Source organism: Alligator sinensis, unplaced genomic scaffold (genome assembly GCF_000455745.1).
Source record: "Alligator sinensis unplaced genomic scaffold, ASM45574v1 scaffold150_1, whole genome shotgun sequence".
NCBI lineage: Eukaryota > Metazoa > Chordata > Crocodylia > Alligatoridae > Alligator > Alligator sinensis.
In genome coordinates, this window is record NW_005841840.1 from 4496981 (window position 1) to 4514769 (window position 17789).

The 17789-nt window shown below is 40.2% G+C and overlaps 1 protein-coding gene across 7 annotated transcripts in view; it reads right to left on the minus strand.

Annotated features, from left to right (window-relative positions):
• BBS7 (Bardet-Biedl syndrome 7) overlaps window positions 1-17590 on the minus strand; it is a 53547-nt gene extending 35957 nt beyond the window's left edge. For 6 of the 7 annotated variants that reach the window (XR_003094187.1, XM_025204676.1, XM_014520410.2 and 3 more), the window contains exons 1-10: window positions 17468-17590; window positions 14786-14851; window positions 14007-14069; window positions 12894-13069; window positions 10142-10328; window positions 9289-9361; window positions 6828-6944; window positions 5553-5683; window positions 4185-4269; window positions 2809-2911 (exon numbers count right to left, since the gene is read on the minus strand). Coding sequence is in view for 6 of the 7 variants with exons in the window: in XM_025204676.1 (XP_025060461.1) it covers window positions 2809-2911; window positions 4185-4269; window positions 5553-5683; window positions 6828-6944; window positions 9289-9361; window positions 10142-10328; window positions 12894-13069; window positions 14007-14069; window positions 14786-14851; window positions 17468-17515 (1049 nt within the window). In the remaining variant the exon portion in view is untranslated. Of the gene's footprint in view, window positions 1-2808; window positions 2912-4184; window positions 4270-5552; window positions 5684-6827; window positions 6945-9288; window positions 9362-10141; window positions 10329-12893; window positions 13070-14006; window positions 14070-14785; window positions 14852-15974; window positions 16185-17467 lie in introns of those variants that run through there. The other variant, XM_025204677.1, reaches the window with a different exon arrangement.
• Window positions 17591-17789: the final 199 nt, after the last annotated feature.

Here is a 17789-nt window from a genome sequence, read left to right on the forward strand (position 1 = left end):
TGGGGGGCAGGGTCTGAGGCAGCACAGCCCTGGTCTCTCCCCCACTCCCAGCACAGAGGTGATGAGAGCGGAGCAGATGTTTGTAGCCTGCCTGCTGCTTGCTGCCACTGCCCAGAGCTCGGGCTGGCTACAAACAGTTGCACCAGGCTCATCATCTCCGTGCTGGGAGTGGGCGAGAGACCGGGGCTGCGCTGCCTCAGGTCCCAACCCACCGCCTGCTCAGAGGCGCAGGAGCAGGTGCCGGTGCGGAGCTGGTGCCAGAGCCCGGCCCAGCTGTTTGGAGCCTCCCGGCTGCAGCCAGCCCCGGCTCTGGGGAGTTGCTGCCAGCTGAGGTCCTGGGCTGCTCCCAGCAGGCAGCTGGGATGCTGCAAGCCCTGCTTGGAGCAGCCCAGGCTCCGTTGCTGGCAGCAGCTTCCCGGATCCAGGGCTGGCCCTGGAGTGCCAAGCAAAATGGCCTCGCATGCCACGCTTGGCACGTGTGCCAGGGGTTGCCGACCCCTGCTCTAGCTTGTTCTCTTCTTCTGGGCCCCACATTTCCCTCTGCTGCCCAGTGGCCAGCTTCAAAAGGAGTGCTGGAGAGGGGACTGAATAATGCGTGACCTGTGGCAGTTAAAGCACTGTGCTTGGCAAGGAGGGCCTAGTGCCCAAGTACTGTGCATCTTGAGCAATCCTCTAGCCACTCCGTTTTTAGGGCTAAAAATAAAGGAAGAGGATACTCCCACTCTGGCATTTAATACTGGTTAGTCATGAGTTTCTGGCCAACTATGTTACTGTGACTTGGATGCACTTATACATTCTGAATGGGCACATGTAAGTAGCTGTACAGCTGCCCCACCATTGCGCAGCCAACTTAGCATGTATATGCTACATGTGCATATTCACTTGGCAGGGGAAATGGAACTGCTACCTATGTGTAAGTGTCAAACATGCCACTTCCCTGGTTAGAAAGCTGCCAGTTGGACAAATAATGGGAAATAAAACACAGCCCTAAGCTTAGATTTGCAGCAGGACCCATGAACTTTAGGATCCAACAGTGGAAATACCCTATTTTGGAATCGAGACTCTCTGGGCACATCTACACCAGATGTTTACTGCAGAGTTGACTAATTAGCTCCACATAAATGTTGCATGTCTACATATGCACCCATTTGGTTGGAGTAAACTAATTAACTCCACAGCAGGATAATACTTGCATTTAATTGCTTTGCATTATTTGCACATGTAGATGCACCCTCTGGATATTAGTGGAGTAATACCTCTAGAGAAATTTCAAATGACAATCAAATGGATGCTACACGTAAAATCTCAGAGCTCAGCACTGCGAACAGTTCAGCCTTCCACTCTCTCCTCCACTGACTGAGAAAAAGGGGGCTTTATTGGGATTTTGTCAGATGATCTCATGAGTGACTCAATGCAGATGTCCAATTTAGCCAACCCAAACACAAGGGACCTACAGGATCCAAAGAAGCCAACTGTACTGTGGACTGGCTGGGTCCAATGGCAAGATCCTTGAGAATCCTTTCTACACTACACAGCCACTCGAAGCTGCTGAAACAACCAGATGCCTTCCCAGCTCCCTTAAAGAATTTAGCTCCCCTGCCTTAAAATGCCACTGTAATAATCCTTTATGAAGTATCTTTCATAAGAACAACCCCTTCCAGGGTAGAACTTTGCAACAGACAAAGAAATGATGACATTGATCAGAGCAGGAAAGAATAAGATAACTGACTCAAGCCAGAATGGCTTCTTGCAGAACAGGTTCTAAAGGAAAGCATGTGATTCTGGTTCCTTTTTGGAGAAAGGTTTGTAGGTATCAAAGTCTTTAGCTGAGTGTACCTCCATCAGACATGAAGGCATTTGTGCACATTTGAAGCAAAGAATGCATTAGGGAAAAGAGGAATACATTTAAAAAAAAAAAAAATCAAGGTTTTAAAATGGATCTGCTATCTTGAATAAGCCCCCAGGGGAGCCAAAAAATGAAAATATTTTGAAAAAAAAATCCAACTGAACTTCCATGCTTCAACAGTTTTAGAAGAGGCTTACAATTCTCCCCACTCCCAGAATGATGAACTCAAGTGAGGCAGGACATAATCCAACATTGCTCTTAATACTTTGGGGATATGTGGTTAAGCCACAGTCCCTAAAATAGCAAATCAAAGAAAAGAGAGAGAGAGAGACTCACTACAAAAGAAGACGGACAGAGGTATAAGAGAAACTCACACACAACAGGCGCATCCAGATGAGGATGCATGCGTGGCACTGTGGACCCATCTGTGGTACCACAAACTGCATGCTCCACACATGCATGCTTTCACCATGCTGCTAATTTGTAGCATGACAGGGTTTTTTTACACCAGAAAATCCCGGTGTCAAAAAAATCCGTGCCAGAAAAAAGCGGGGCAGCACGTGGCAGCAGTGTGCGCTGCCCAAAACTGGATGCCAGGTAAGGAAACTGGAAGCCTCCAGGATGTCAGGTAAGGCTCCTGGCGTCAGCCCAGGTGCTGGCCTCAGTCTCCCCTACCCCATCCAAAGCATTTTTCTCTGTGCTAGCCCCACGCGCAGGTGTATTTGAGAGGGCAAAAAGCAGCAGCATGTATTTATGCCACTTCTTTCCCTGCGGCAACTGCTTACTCCTGCTTGTGGGGACATGGCCAACAAATCTATAATTTCATACTTTTTGTACTTTTGATAATTTCAGATGTTGTACTAAATATATTTTGAAATCTGATTTCCAGAGGATGATTTCCCCTAGTATGTATATTAGTTTGTCCTGGATCTCTTTTACTATGTTCCTTTTAATTAAATTACCTTAAGGATGAAATCTTGTTCTGCATTTCTTGACTTATCTTTAGTTCTTCACCAGATCCACCTTCCCTATTGACAGGCTCTGTAGTCAGTCCTGTTACCCATCCTGAACAAAACATACAAAGATATTATGTTAGACGTCATGACTGAACAACATAGCCATAGCGCTACAGAACAGAGGCAAAACTGTCCACTACACAGGTCACTGGATACAATAAAGACCTTGCTTTTACTCCTGTTTCTGCTGATCTATAACAACAGGTATGTATTTTCATGGCAAACCATCTCCCACTGTGTAAACAGAGAACAACGGTATCTATCCTTCATTATACAGCACTTTGAGAGCCCCAAATGAAGTGGGGTACAAACACATTTATCAGGAGCTAATATTTTTCTTCTGATAGAAGTACTTATACCACCATGGATAGGCTGGTTTTAGTGACCATAATGCAGTAAAGGTGATATATGATACATATACTCTGCCCTTATACTCTGCAATGCATATTGGGTTCAATTTTTATCTTAAGTCAGCAGTGTTTTGCTGATAGGTGAAGATAGGTCCCACAGTCCTGTAATCATGCAAAGCCTGCAATGAATATACAAGAGGCGCACACATATTTTATGTGCCTGCATAGATCTACCATTGAGTCAACATTAAATGGCAGGTTTTTGACTATTAGGTTTAAAAGTAAGGTTTCAGGGCCATATTTTAGTTTCTACAGTAACCTAGAAAGCAGCCTTTTAATGTCTGGAACCCTAGTAACCAGAACACGGACTACTTTTGCTATCGTTTCTCATTCATAAACCAAGCAGTGCTACCAGCAGCCAAGTGACATCAAAGGAGATGTTTCCAAGAAAAATCTTGTGTACTTAGAAAAATCTGTTTTAGTGAGCTCTAGAACACCAAGAAGCCAAAAAGAACAAAAAAAATAAGTGCCAGAGATCTAGCAAGATTCATCATTACTGAGAGAGAGAGACTCTATTTAGAGTGACAAGAAAACAAAAGAAAGGAATATAACAATTATCAATATTTATAATATCAATGTAACTGAACTTTAAACAATTTAATCAAGTATAAAACCTTTCATGCTCAGCACAAATCACCACTGGGGTATACATCTGCCTATAGCATACAATAAGCAGCTGCTTTGTTACCCTTCAAAAAAAATATGTAGACTCAAAAAATCATATTGTTTCAATGTACTTTAAATGTATTGCAAAAAAAATTCCAATGTTTAAGTCTTTTAAAAGATATTTGTACCAGAAAGTCCTTTTTGTAACCAGGATAGATAATTAAAAAAAAGTTGTCTCTATTAACACAGCATACTTAAAACACTATAATGTTCTAAAACTCTGTAAGCATTTAGTAGATGTCTTACCAGAATATGTGGATACTAATATTTCATCATACCCATCTTTTCCTACACAGCCACCCTGGATTGATGTGATACTTTCTGACAATGCCTACAAATAAATCACACAAACACTATAAAATATGGTACTTTAGAAGGAGCTTACATGCTTGTTTTCAGTTTGTACTGCAGGAGGTCTGTTTGGATTCACAGCAACTCAAAGATACAAAAATAATAACCCAACCCACTGTTCCCCCCACAGCACTGTCACCATTGCTTCTCCCACCATCCAGCCATCACACAGGCAAAGCTTCCTTTCCCCACCCCACCACTGAAATGACACTGAAGCTCCCCATTCACCCCAACTCCACTGGCTGGATATAATGGCTGTGGCCAAGATGTGGCCTGTGCGCCATAGGTTGCTGACTCCTTACTGTAATTTGGAAAAGGTATTGGTAACTGCTTTTTTCCCAAACAATCTATTCATCAAACAGTAATTAGCAGAATGTGTTGGAAGGCAGAAGTTGTAATTATTAATTAAATCCACCATTTTAATAATTAGAACAAATGTGGCTATATCCAAGTTGCAGGGGTTTAGGTTGTAGCCGTGTTGGTCTAAGGATATAGGCAGACAAGGTTCCTTGGGTGAATTTGATATCTTTTATTAGACCAACCCAAATAGTTGGAGAATAGTTATTAAGCAAGCTTTCGGGTTCTTGCTTAATAACTATTTTCCAACCATTTGGGTTGGTCTAATAAAAGATATCAAATTCACCCAAGGAACCTTGTCTGGCTATATCCAAGTAGCACTCAATGCAAGGGTTCATTAATTTAATTAGGCAGGAACTTCGTGGATTTTCAATACTTGGGTTATTTTTTTAACTAAAATTAGCAACGCCTTCTTAAACTATAAAAATGGGAAAACATTTTCAAAAATATACTTTTAGCATTTCAATCAATTTTGAAAGAGAATGGCCAATTATGCTTTCTGGTTCTGTTATAATAGTATACTACTGTTTTCAATCACACAGAAACGCATCACATTTTACAATATAAAGTGAAAGGCTTTTGCAGTAACTTCAGATTTTGTAAAACATTCACCTTATTTGTTACTGTTACTTTAAGCACGTCTAAAATTAAAATGAAGCACAGATTTAACAAAGCACATAAGAACATAATTATTCCATGTAGACCATGTGGATATTTACTCATTTTCAAAGACTGAAAGATAACGTGAAAGCAGTATCTGGTGCAAATATGCATCAACTATGTACAACTAATTTATAGTTATAAATAAAAAGAAGAAAATAAACTATAAATTATTTCTTTTCTAATTTAAAGCAAAGGATGTATTTTACATTGTAAGAAAAGGACAATGTCCTGTAATGAACTTACATGATCATAGCGAAGGACAGGATCATTTGTACTGTCAAAATTATATACTTCTAACATACCATCATCTCGGCCGATAAGTAATTCTTTAACTCCGTCTCCTACAATGTCAAAGCTATCTATACACAAGATACCTAAGACAACAGAAAATAGGACATCCTCTGAAGATCAAACAGCTAACTATTCATTCTTTATCAGTTTTATTTCAATTAATGATTTGGGACCTTGGGAGTAGGGAGCAAAAAAAATATTGGTCCATGGGGGGAACCCCACACACATGGTGCTTTAATGGCTTAGCTTACATTGACAGAATTCTTGGTTAGCCAAGATTAGCTAAGGTTTTACTAATGCCATTTCTGGCTTTTAAAAAAGGTGACATGCTTTCTCCTTTGTTTATAAGAAATTGCAATGTACTGAGCACATAAAGACAGTGCAGACAAGAGAAGAATAAAAAAAGGCATTTAATATAAAATTACTAAAAAGAACCAAAACCAATCCTGACATTCAGGTCTCTCTGAAGCATCTCAGATGTTGCCAGCTGCAGTCCCTAGTAAGATGTGAAAAAACGAAGCCACAGTACAAAGTTATATAAAGATACATTTTACGAGACAAAGTGTAAGATTAGGTTGCAATGAGGTGACTAGATGAGATCAAGATTCTGTTTCTTGTCTTTCCTTATTCCAAAGATACAACTGGTGAAGAGTTCTGTAAGAATTCTAAGCCTAAAAGGAAATAAACATACTATAAAGCAGATTTTCTGGCCATTTAAAAAACAGCAGCATACAGTTTCAAAAAGAGCTTTGTTCCGTTCTCAAATTGAAATTATAGACAATGTAAAAATCAATAACAAATATATTACAGAGACAACAATAATCTCTGCTTCGAGAAGAATTCACATCACTGCTCCTTCTGAAAAATATGATTTGTGTTAGCATTAATAAGTAGAGCCACTATTATTAGAGATAAACATTTTATATATTTAACGTTTATTTTCATGAAAATCACCGTACAATATTTAATAACAGAAATACATTAAAGAACTGAAAATAACCTGCACCAGGTAACCAAGAGAAGAAAAGGAAGACAAAAATAATAACTAAGCTTCTTTAGAAGCAGTTCAAGAGCACGAAACTGAAATTCACTCATGTTACCCTACTATACCAGCAAAGTATATCTCTCTTCAAAATGCCTATAAGTGTAATGAGATTTACTGATTATTTCATAAACCTTAGTTATAGCGAAATGCCAAATATGTGAAGTGATTACTGTGACACATACCTCCTCTCTTCTTGTCATTCCTGATTTCCCATTTATGAACTGGAGATGAACGAGAAAACTGAATAAGACCAAGTTTGCCATCAGATGTTCCAAACAAAACTTCTTCTCCAGAATCACCTAAGAACACCAATAAAAAATTTGAACCAGTACATTATGTTTCTTTATCAGGTATTGAACAAACCACTCAGAATAGTTTTAAGCACTTTCAAATATTTGCTTTAATGTTTTCCCTCAGAATATAAACTCTGAATTTTGTGAATCTGAATATTTTGTAAAGGTATCAAACTTCAAAGTAAAACAAAAAATACCCCTAGTAATCAGAACAGGACTCTTAGAAAACAGGTTCAGAACTACTGCTGTTTCTATGATTTGTTTAAGTCTGATGTTCTTCTGTACATACATCACTAACCAAACTTCAGTAGTCATTTGTATAAAAAGAGCGAGACAGGAACATATAATAAAATTAATGTTTAAGTAGAGCTTTCACAGATTCTGAAAGGACTATCAAAAGAAATCCCCTCCACCCTTAGAATTAGCTATGTCTGTACAAAGGGTAAAAAAACCAAACAAAACAAATAAATAAATTAGAATCACTACTTCATCTCACTGGATCAGACTGCAAAATTCAGCTTCTGCTGAAAGGGGATATGAAAGGGAAACTATTGCTTTCCCTCCCAATCACAATGCTGCTTTCAAATGGTCCAACTAGACAAAAAAGCTACATATACCACACACTTGAATATGAGGTCGAATGTATGGCCTTAATTTACTTTTGACCAACAGTGCTCAATTCAGTTGGAAGCAGCAGCAAAAGTACTGAGTAGACATTTTTTTTTAATTTACAAAATTTAAACTAGTTTTGATCCTCCCTTCATGTAGCCAGTTAACAGAAGTCCTCAACCCTCTAATCCACCAAATGACAGCTAATGAAACAGCATTTTGTTGAAATATTATGGCATTCGTTCATCAGCAAGTGATGGTGGATATTGCAGCTATTCTACGGACTGGTGGTGTATTTTCTCTTGTAGCTGTAGAGATGGATGTTAGACTTAAGGGTCCTGCCACAGTGGTAACAGGTATATGTAGTGTTAGGGGCTCCTGTACTGATAGGCTGTTTCCTTCGGTCACATTTTGGTTGTAATTCAAGTGACCATTTCTTGTCATGATGTTGGACTACATGATTGAGAAGGGAGCGCCACTTTGTTTCGTCTCCTGCTAAGGCCTCCTAAAGATTTGGGTCGATTCCAAAAACCTTCATGTCCTGCTTGCAGATGTCTCTGAAGAACAATTTCAGGCTTTACTAAAATACAGTGTTTCAAAAAACAAATATAGTGTGGCAGAAAACAAACAAACAAAAAAATGCTTCAAGAAATGAATTCCAAGACCACCCAAAAACATGAGGCCCTGATTCTCATTTGCATGGTAATCTCTCTTCATATTTCACTATAAAGTGGCCTTAGAGTGAGTGTAAATGAAATTTCCATTCACTTTACGATCCGCTTTAACATTGCCAGACTGGTGTAAAGTGGCTGTGGTATAACTGAGCACCAGGACTAGAAAAAGAAAAATGTATGTGGAAGAAATTAACTACCCATATTTCTATAGGTATCACCAAATAATGCATATGAGACTGCTATATACTTCTGGGTACATCTTTCAACTTTAAATCTTACTATTGCCTAAAGGGGAAAAATGCTGTATCCCAGTATCTCTAGCAATAATTAAGATCTGCATGAAAAAGAAAGCTTGTACATAATGGAGCTCTAACAAAGGATTTCTAATTTGCCTTTGCCTGAAGTTGTTTGACCAGAACTTTACTTTTTACAGATTTTTCCTTTGTTTTGTTTATTAAACTGAACAGCAAAATAAACAACAGATGACCAAATAATGATAAAAATATACATCTTTTTACTTTTTGGCATATGAAGCATTTATCATGTCACAGAACTATATGGAAGCTGGTGCCTAACAGATGTTTAATAATTTCTACATTTTTGTACAAACCCTTGGCTGTTCACATCCTGTACTAATTAGAAATGCTCTGATATAACGTAGGGGTTTAGGTTGTAGCCGTGTTGGTCTAAGGATATAGGCAGACAAGGTTCCTTGGGTGAATTTGATATCTTTTATTAGACCAACCCAAATGGTTGGAGAATAGTTATTAAGCAAGCTTTCGGGTTCAAAAACCCTTCGTCAGGCTCAGGAAGCTGCAGCAACACACACCAACTGCTGCAGCTTCCTGAGCCTGATGAAGGGTTTTTGAACCCGAAAGCTTGCTTAATAACTATTCTCCAACCATTTGGGTTGGTCTAATAAAAGATATCAAATTCACCCAAGGAACCTTGTCTGCCTGATATAACGTAGTCACATTCCTATCAAAACTTACATAATTTTATTTGAAACAACTATTCATGGATAGATTTCATGAACAATTTCATGAAATGTACATTAAAAGACATACCACCATTTCCATTGTTTAAGGCAAGAACACTTGGTGGTCCAGGAACTTCTACTTCATACAACAAATCAGACCCCTAAAGACAGAAATAAATGACTTTTTAAAAATATAACTTTATTTCTAATAAGCACTTTTGATCATAGATAAGTATATGCTGTGTTACATATATGGTTACACTTCAAGTATGAAAATACTGTAAGTTTGTGTGGGGAACCTTTCAAAACTGCCAAAGAATAAGATTTGTATAAGTGGAGAATAGAACTTACTAAAAAGGGAGTAGTAAATACATGGTTTAAATTATATTGTTAGTGTTTTTTTACTCATTTTTCTGGTAACATAATCGGAAAATTCATGTAACCATAATATGTAAAGAATGTCATTCAATAAATAATGTTACTACCTGGCTACTCATGTCTATAGGTATTCGATTTGAATATGTATTAAAAGAAACAGGCTCAAGCTCTGAACCTGAAAATACAGGTTACATTTTTATTCATGTGAACAGACCTTTTGAAACTAATGGGCCTACTCAAATGCTTGAAGTTAACTATATGGGAAAATGTACACTCAGGGTCTGAGCAAATATAAATCATATATATTTAAAGCGAAAGTTCACTACTCCTTTCTTCAGTAAGGTCTACAAAGACTATAATTCCCATAAAAAACAGTACTCTCTTTTCTGCTCAGCAGATTTAATGGAAATAGAAGAAATCTATTTTATTACAAGATGCACAGCAGAATATTTATAGTGATGGTCATTTTAATGACCCAGATATTCACAAGGGTTCTTGTAATCACTAGGGAGAATAAGTTTTTGTGGTATTAATACTTATAATAACAAGAAAGTGTTTTTAACCTGTAAAACTCGAAGGACTCTATCCTGACAGGCCAATATTGGCGTTATGCAATTGAGTTTTTCTACTGGAAGACAGAGAATATCATTGATTTTATCGCCTGATAGGTAGTAGTGCTGGTCCTTGCAGTCACAGTAATGGTTATAGATATAGCTTGCACAAAGAAAAAGGTCTGCTCCTGATATATGCCTGAGAAAAAGAAAAAAAAGTATTTTGTCAACGTTTTCTGTAATATTCTCTTGGGCCCCATTATATAGAAAGTGCAAAATGACACATGCGTATATGGTTTGCATATTCAGAACCTCAGTAAGCAAAAATAAGCAACTAGCCTGTTTAAAGGCTGAGACTTATTTTCAACGAGCTATAAAACCATGATTTCTCTATGTTCTTATGGTTTACCATCTGTCTCTGCATGTGTCTGCTAGTAACTCCTTTAAGAGACTAATAAACACCTTGCAGAAAATTGCATTAAAGACAAAACCAAAATTATTTTCTTCATTCTTTTGATTAAAACTTAGTTCAGACAAGCTTTCCCTGGAGCATTTTAGAGCAGTACCGGGGGGAAAAAAATCAGAAGTTATCTCCATGCTGGATTTAACAGAAGCACTAAAGGCTTTTTTAAATTAATTATTTTTTTAAAAAGGCTTTTTAAAATTAATTCTTTTTTTAAAAAGGCCAGTAGATTTACTGAAGGTACATTAGACTAAATTTAACAGACGTCCCTATGCCAGCCACAGTGGAGCCAGCCTGAGGCCTGCAGCAGCCCTGATCTGATGGCCCAATACAAATATAGTTTGGTGCCCTAATGTCAAGACAAACAGCTGCAGGAATGTAGCAACTATGGCTGTTTGCAGATGTTAAAAAAAAAAAAGCGGTGCTTTAAACTTGGCATGCCCCTGCACCGAGCCCAGAACACACCCAGAAGAGGCAGTGCCTTAGAGGGACCCGGGTCACCCAACATCTGTATACATCGAGTGCTTTAGTGGGGTCTTTTTGGTAGTTTTTTTTAACAGCTGATTGAATCGGCTTTAGCTAAAAGTGCCAAAAAGCCCCCCTGAAGTGCCTGATCTATACAGAAGTGACAGAGCTGGGCTGAAGTAATGTGCTGCTTCTTTTGGTAAAGCGCAGGTTTTTTGTTTTGTTTTGTTTTTTGTAACGCCTGTAAGCAGCCTATATGCCTGAAGGCTTCATGAATTCCAGTTTTTTAATCTGCAGACTAGAACTGTCTGAATAATAAAGTTGCTCATTTCTTTACTTACTGCCACCTTGTGGCTCTTACTTGGAACTCATCTAATTTTCATTTGCACATAAACAGAACATTTCTATCAACTTTCATACATTAGAGAAACTCCAATTTTCCATTCTATTCACATCTTGGATTGCTACTTTCTCTTGATTAAAAGTTTTCAAAGTTGGCCCTCTTCTGGATTTATGGTTAAATTATACCTGAACACCATTTAAACATGTTTAAAGGGAGGAGAATTTACAGAAAAGAAAATAGCTAAATTAATTAAAAGATCATTTTACACCAGAGATGTCAAAGATATTGTGAAGCCCTATTATCTGGCCCAATAATGCTGTTTGTGGAATTTGGACTGGATCCCCATGCTACACAGATATGAATGAGTATGTTAAAAATTAACACTTTAATAGTAACTGCTTTTAAAACCCTTTTTCCTTCCCTGAAATGGCCATCCTTTACCATACTTCGAAGAAAAAAAATATTTAAAAACTCAGGTTTTTTTTAATTGGTCTGCGACCCCTTTGGACATTGTTGTGCACATCCTCTTACACCGATCACTCTGATTTCTTAAGTCAATTCAACTAATACCTAACAACTGTTTGGAAAAGGATTCACACCTGTACTCACTCATTACTGACACCTTTAAAGGCCAAAATCTTTTAGAATTCTGTCCAAAAGTTCTATGGAGATGCTACCTATTTGACTTCAGAAGAAAAGATAAAATGACACTTTAATTGGGAGAAAAAAAGAATGGATAGCAATATGTGGTGAAAAAAATGCAAAAATAATTTACTGAATATAACAATATACAGGACTTAACAAGATACACTTAATCTAAATGGCCACTTTGATTTACCTACCAGCAAATCAATGTGTTAGGTCAGAGCCATCCAATTTCTTGGCTTCTGGGAGCCACATGCCACATAGGCCCCAGACTAGTGGTCCACACACACCACATTGGCAGTGCCCCCACCTCCACTGTGCAGAGCCTCACCTCACTCCTGGCTGAGTGAACTGTGCAGGCAGCTCTCCCTTCTACTGCCGCATGCAGTACAGACAACCTGACTCTTGCCCTTGCCACTTGCCCAGCATGGGTAGCCCAGCTCTCTCCCGTTGCATGCACAGTACAGGCAGCCAGGTCCCCCACTGAGTGCCATGCCATGCGGGCAGCTTCCCCCTCTGCCACAGGCACTCCAGCCCTATCCCACTGTGCTGCTCCACCTCCAAGATTGGGAGCAGGAAGTGGAAGCCAGGGAGGAGGGGGAGGGAAGTGGGGGAGCTTAGAGACCCCAGCCACCACTGCATCAAAAGCAGTAAAGGGAGCAATGGCCAGACAGGAACCCATGGGCCATGTTAGTCCCTCACCCATGAGGCCCCATGCGGCCTGTGGGCTACTAGCTGGACAGCCCTGTGATAGGTAATGGCAACTATGAAAGGACTGTCTAACAAACTACTTATATATATATATATATATATATATGTTTTTTTTAACAAAAAAGTACTGCACATACATAGCTTTGATGTTTTCCGTGAGGTTAGTTTCAAATGAAAGGAACTGCTTCCCTCTCTTTGTGAAACCTCTAACCTCTGATCCTGCAGCCACAAAAATTTTCTCCTGCGGTGTATTAAGAGCTCCTCCCAGCTCCAACCTTGTGATCCTTTGCCCTGGTAATGTCTTGAACACTGGCTATGAAAGTCAATAAGGAAAGTGACATTTAAGTATCTAAATATTGCATTTACAATCTTCTTTTAATTCAGAAGACACCAAATCCACTTCAGGACACTAAGCATCATTCCAGTGATTTCCATAACATGCACCTAGTTAAATCTTATTATTAATCTCATGTCTCTGTAATATCAAATAAGATATCAGTCTTTAATAAGTTAACTTTTTTTTCTGAAAAGGTTACATAAAGAAGATATGAGAGTTAACTACTATTTATCCATATAATATGTGCAGTACAATCAGCAGCAGTGCAAGCTTCCTAATAGTACCCCACTAAAATACTACGTTCTTATTCCAGGGGAATGACCTCTAGTAATGAGAAATCTTTCTTTCCATGGTCATAGAATTCTTTTCAATTAGCCAGAAGGTCAACCAAGACACATGTCATTATAGTCGTTTAAGTAAGCTGGACACCTGTCCACAAGTCTAAGGCTTCTGAAATGTAATTAGCTTAAACAAGTCACTTAAATATTAAATGTCACTTTAAGTCACAATGTATATTCTGGGATAAAACCACTAACATAGAATGTTCAGCTTTGTATCTCAATGTATCTTCATTACCTTTCTCCTCTCCTCAACCCCAGCTGGCTTTTAATTGCTATTATGTACACTATTCATAGTTTCATAGCTCGTAGGGTCAGAAGGGACCTAACCAATCATCTAGTCCACCCCCTGCCATGGGTAGGAAAGGATGCTGGGGTCAATGACCCCAGCTAGGTGACTATCTAGCCTCCTTTTGAAGACCCCCAGGGTAGGGGCAAGCATCACTTTCCTTGGAAGTTTCTTCCAGCTCCTAGCCGCCCTGACAGTGAAGTAGTGCCTCCTGATTGGTAATGGATTAAAAAAAACCCTACATACCACAAACAATCACATTAACTACATAAATAGCTGAACTTACCATAGCTTCTCCTTTTTTGATGCCAAAACATGTGATTACGCCATCATGATCTCCAATAACAACCTTAAAAATATAACGTGTAAGTAGCTTAATTATTTTTGCATTCCTCCTATAGATATTTTTAAATGGAAGAATTTTCTTTATATTAGTTATGTGGATCTGTAGCACAGAAAGTAACCATTACCAAACACCACACTAAGTGATGTTAATAAGGCATGACAGGGCACTTTATAGCTATAAAGACTAATACAGTCCTATAATTCAGGAACCTAATATTTAACAATTATTTTACTACCATAAGTTAATAATAATTTTTTTTCAAAATTGTTGATTGAAGTCCAGCTATCACTCAACAGAAATGTTCAAAAGCATTTTGGGGGAAAAAAAAGGTTTTCCTGTGTTTGACGGTATTATTTCTTTGTTACCAAAAATTTACGAAAGAAAGTACATCATTGCTTCTCCAGAGTTTGCCTGTTCCAATATTCTCTTTCCACAAAGAAATCATAAACCTGTAGTTACAAGAACATTTTGTTAAAAGCTCTCATGTTCCATAATGGTTCTTAGCTAATAACATCAAACAAACAACAGCCCAAAAAGCCCACCAAACAAACAAGGGTATCAGCAAATCTTTAAACAGCATGAGCTGGGAGAAAATGTGTTCAATTTCCCAAGTAGAGGTCAAAAGATAATCTGTACTGCATTGATAACATTTATCTGTAAGAAAAAACAAAACGAACAATTTAGAAACAACAAACTCTTCACTTCTAGAAAATCACTACCTTCTGTGTTGCCCTACGTCCTGATGCTGGGAGGAGCCTCATGGTCTTCTGAGATGTCACTCCCACCTATTTGAAAAAAATCACCACATTATGGAAAACATTTCAATTTCTACACTTCAAAAAAAAGTCTTAGGGATAACATTTTCTTGTTATATACATTGTGGAGAATATTCTATTTAACCAGAGTTATACAACAGGTGAGCTGGGACTACCTGAACGCTGAACCCTAATGCTCTACGACATAGAACTCACAGATATATTTAAATGTCACCTTTAACCACTGTATACCTTTAACCTCTGTACTTTCTCCATCCTTTTTATTCTACATTTTTCATGTATTGGTGTTTGTAAAAGTACCAGCCTTTTTAACAGCTCTGGAGACTATTTCCAGATATGTGGCGCACACATTTATCCACAAATTCAAGACTGCTTGCACAACAGAAAAGATGTGCCATAATTCTGATACAGAAAGACTTGTCATAGTAGACTGGTCAACTACTTGAAAGTTGCATTGCTTTGCATTTGCTGAACAAATCTAATTACCAATTTTGGCAACTGTTTTAGTCTGCTTGCAGACCTTAAAAAAACAAAACAAAAGCACACTTTACCAGAAGCAGCAGCACGTTACTTTAACCTGGCTCTGCAGTGTTGTTATAGATTGGGTGTTTTTGGCACTTTTAGCTAAAACTGATTCAATCAGCTACTAGATAAAAATGCCCAAAAGCCCCACTAAAGTGTACACAACCTATACAGAGGTTGGGTGAGCCAGGTCCAACTAATGCACTCTCTCTTCTGGGCACATGCTGGGCTCAGTGCAGGAGCATGCCAAGTTTAAAGTAAAGCGCCACTTTTTAATTTTTTAAACATCTTCAAGCAGTCTTAGACATGTGAATTCCTGTCCCATTGACAACTTTTTAAAGTTGACAAATAAACAAGCATAAACAGATTTAATACTTGAAAGAATCAAATCATTAAGTGATGGTTATTAATGAGCTGCGATCCTGGTTTTCTCTGTTTAAAAATCACAAATTCTCCAATTTAAAAACCAAAAACAAATTCTCTGATTAAAAAATGAAAATCCACATTTTTTCTGAGATAAAATGAAACGCCACTTATACCTATGTCTATAAATAAAAGTGATGAAGCCTAACAGTGCCCCAATCATTATAATAAAATAAATTACAAGTACCCATTTATTTTGGTGTTCGATTTTGGTTTTTGTATCATTGAAAATCAGAGCTCCGCCTGCCCCCTTTGCTCACCAGGACACAGGTTCAGTTGTATCTGTAACTCCTGCAACTTTGTGGTGCTGAGCAACCCTGATATGCCAGTGCCCTGACCAAACTGTTGCCCCTCACTCCCAGCCCATAGCTTCCTGGCCCTGCCAGTGCCCCTCACTCCTGACTCACAGCCATCCCAGCCCTGTTCTAGTGTTTTACTACCCTCCTAGTGAGAAAGTTCTTCCTAATATCTAACCTAAAAGTCCCTTGCTGCAACTCGAGACCATTGCTCCTTGTTCTGCGATCTGCCACCATTGAGAACAGTCTAGCTCCATCCTCTTTCAAACCCCACTTCAGGCAGTTGAAAGCTGCTGTTAAGGCCCCTCTCAGTCTTCTCTTCTCCAGACTAAATAATGCCAGTTCCCTCAGTCTCTCTTCACAAGTCATGTGTCCCAGGCTCAGAACCATTTTCATTGCCCAGCTTGACCACATCCTTTCTGTAGCAGGGGCCCAAAACTGGACACTGGACTCCAGGCACAGCCTCCCCAGTGCCAAGCAAAGAGGAAGAGTCCCACTGCACTACCCACCCCCCCTCCCGCCCAGCTGCAAGCTCAAGTGTTGCTGCACCTCATGGGGCTCACCCCCATGCCCAGCAGCAGCACAAAGGGCTGATATGCCAGAGCCCTGCCCTTGTCCATGCTGTTGCTCCTCACTCCCAAGCCACAGCCCCCTTCCAGATCCTACTTTGCAATAATCCTATGACGATGCAGACGGCCTAAAACAATAGATCCAGCAAGTACAAACTGAACAAGGTCCCTCCAGGGACTGTAACTCCAACTTCTGCTATTCTGGATGGGGAAGGAGAAGCTGTGAGAAGGCAAGGGGTGGTTAATGACACTATCACTGCTGCCAAGTTGACTGCTGATCCTATAAAGCAAGTGGCAGCATAAGAAAAATCAAATCATGGCATCCGGGAGAAGTCGGGCTGGAAGAGGCCTCCTTCCCCTGCCTAAGGAAGGACCATCCCTCTCCAACCCATCCCCTAATAAACCACGATCTAAACTCTGCACAAGCCTACAAGAAACCCTGCCAACACCACGCAGCCCCAACACCCTGCCAGAGCCGAGGTGCCACAGCAGCCAAACGCCTACTCCTACGAAACACTGTCAACGTAGGCTCAGGAGATCCCGCCCGGGCCCCAGCTACGGAGGGAGGCAAAACCCCCCACAGCCCGAACCGATCCGACCATGGCATTCAAACTCCTCCCTGGCCACAAATCTGGCAGCCTGTCAGTCGGACCTCAGCAGAGGAGCCCGACCCTGTAGCCAGGACCCTCCAGCCTGGGCCTCAGCAAGAGCGCTGGCATCGCCCAGTCAAAGCCCCTCCAACCCGCGCCGGACTCAGCAGCGAAGGGCTCTGCCCCGCCGGGCAGCGCGGGGCGGGGGCTGGTTTCGTGGGTCACCTGCACGTAATCCACGCGGGCCAGAGCCAGGGCCAGGCCCAGCTCCATGGCGGCGGCGGCTTCCCCGGGCCCCTCAGCTCAGGCCCGGAGGTGGCGGCGCTACAATTACCATGGAAACACGACGAAAGGCGGGGAGGGGGCCTTAAACCGGCCTCGGATTGGGCAGGGAGGGGGGGCGGGCATGCAACGCGCTGCGGGATTGGATAAAGCATCGCTCCAAGCGTGCCTTGCATTGGGCAGGGCGAGGGGGCAAGTATGAAACGTGCTGTGGGATTGGTTAAAACGTCACGCCCGCTCTACGGAGTGCTGTGGGTTCTCCCAG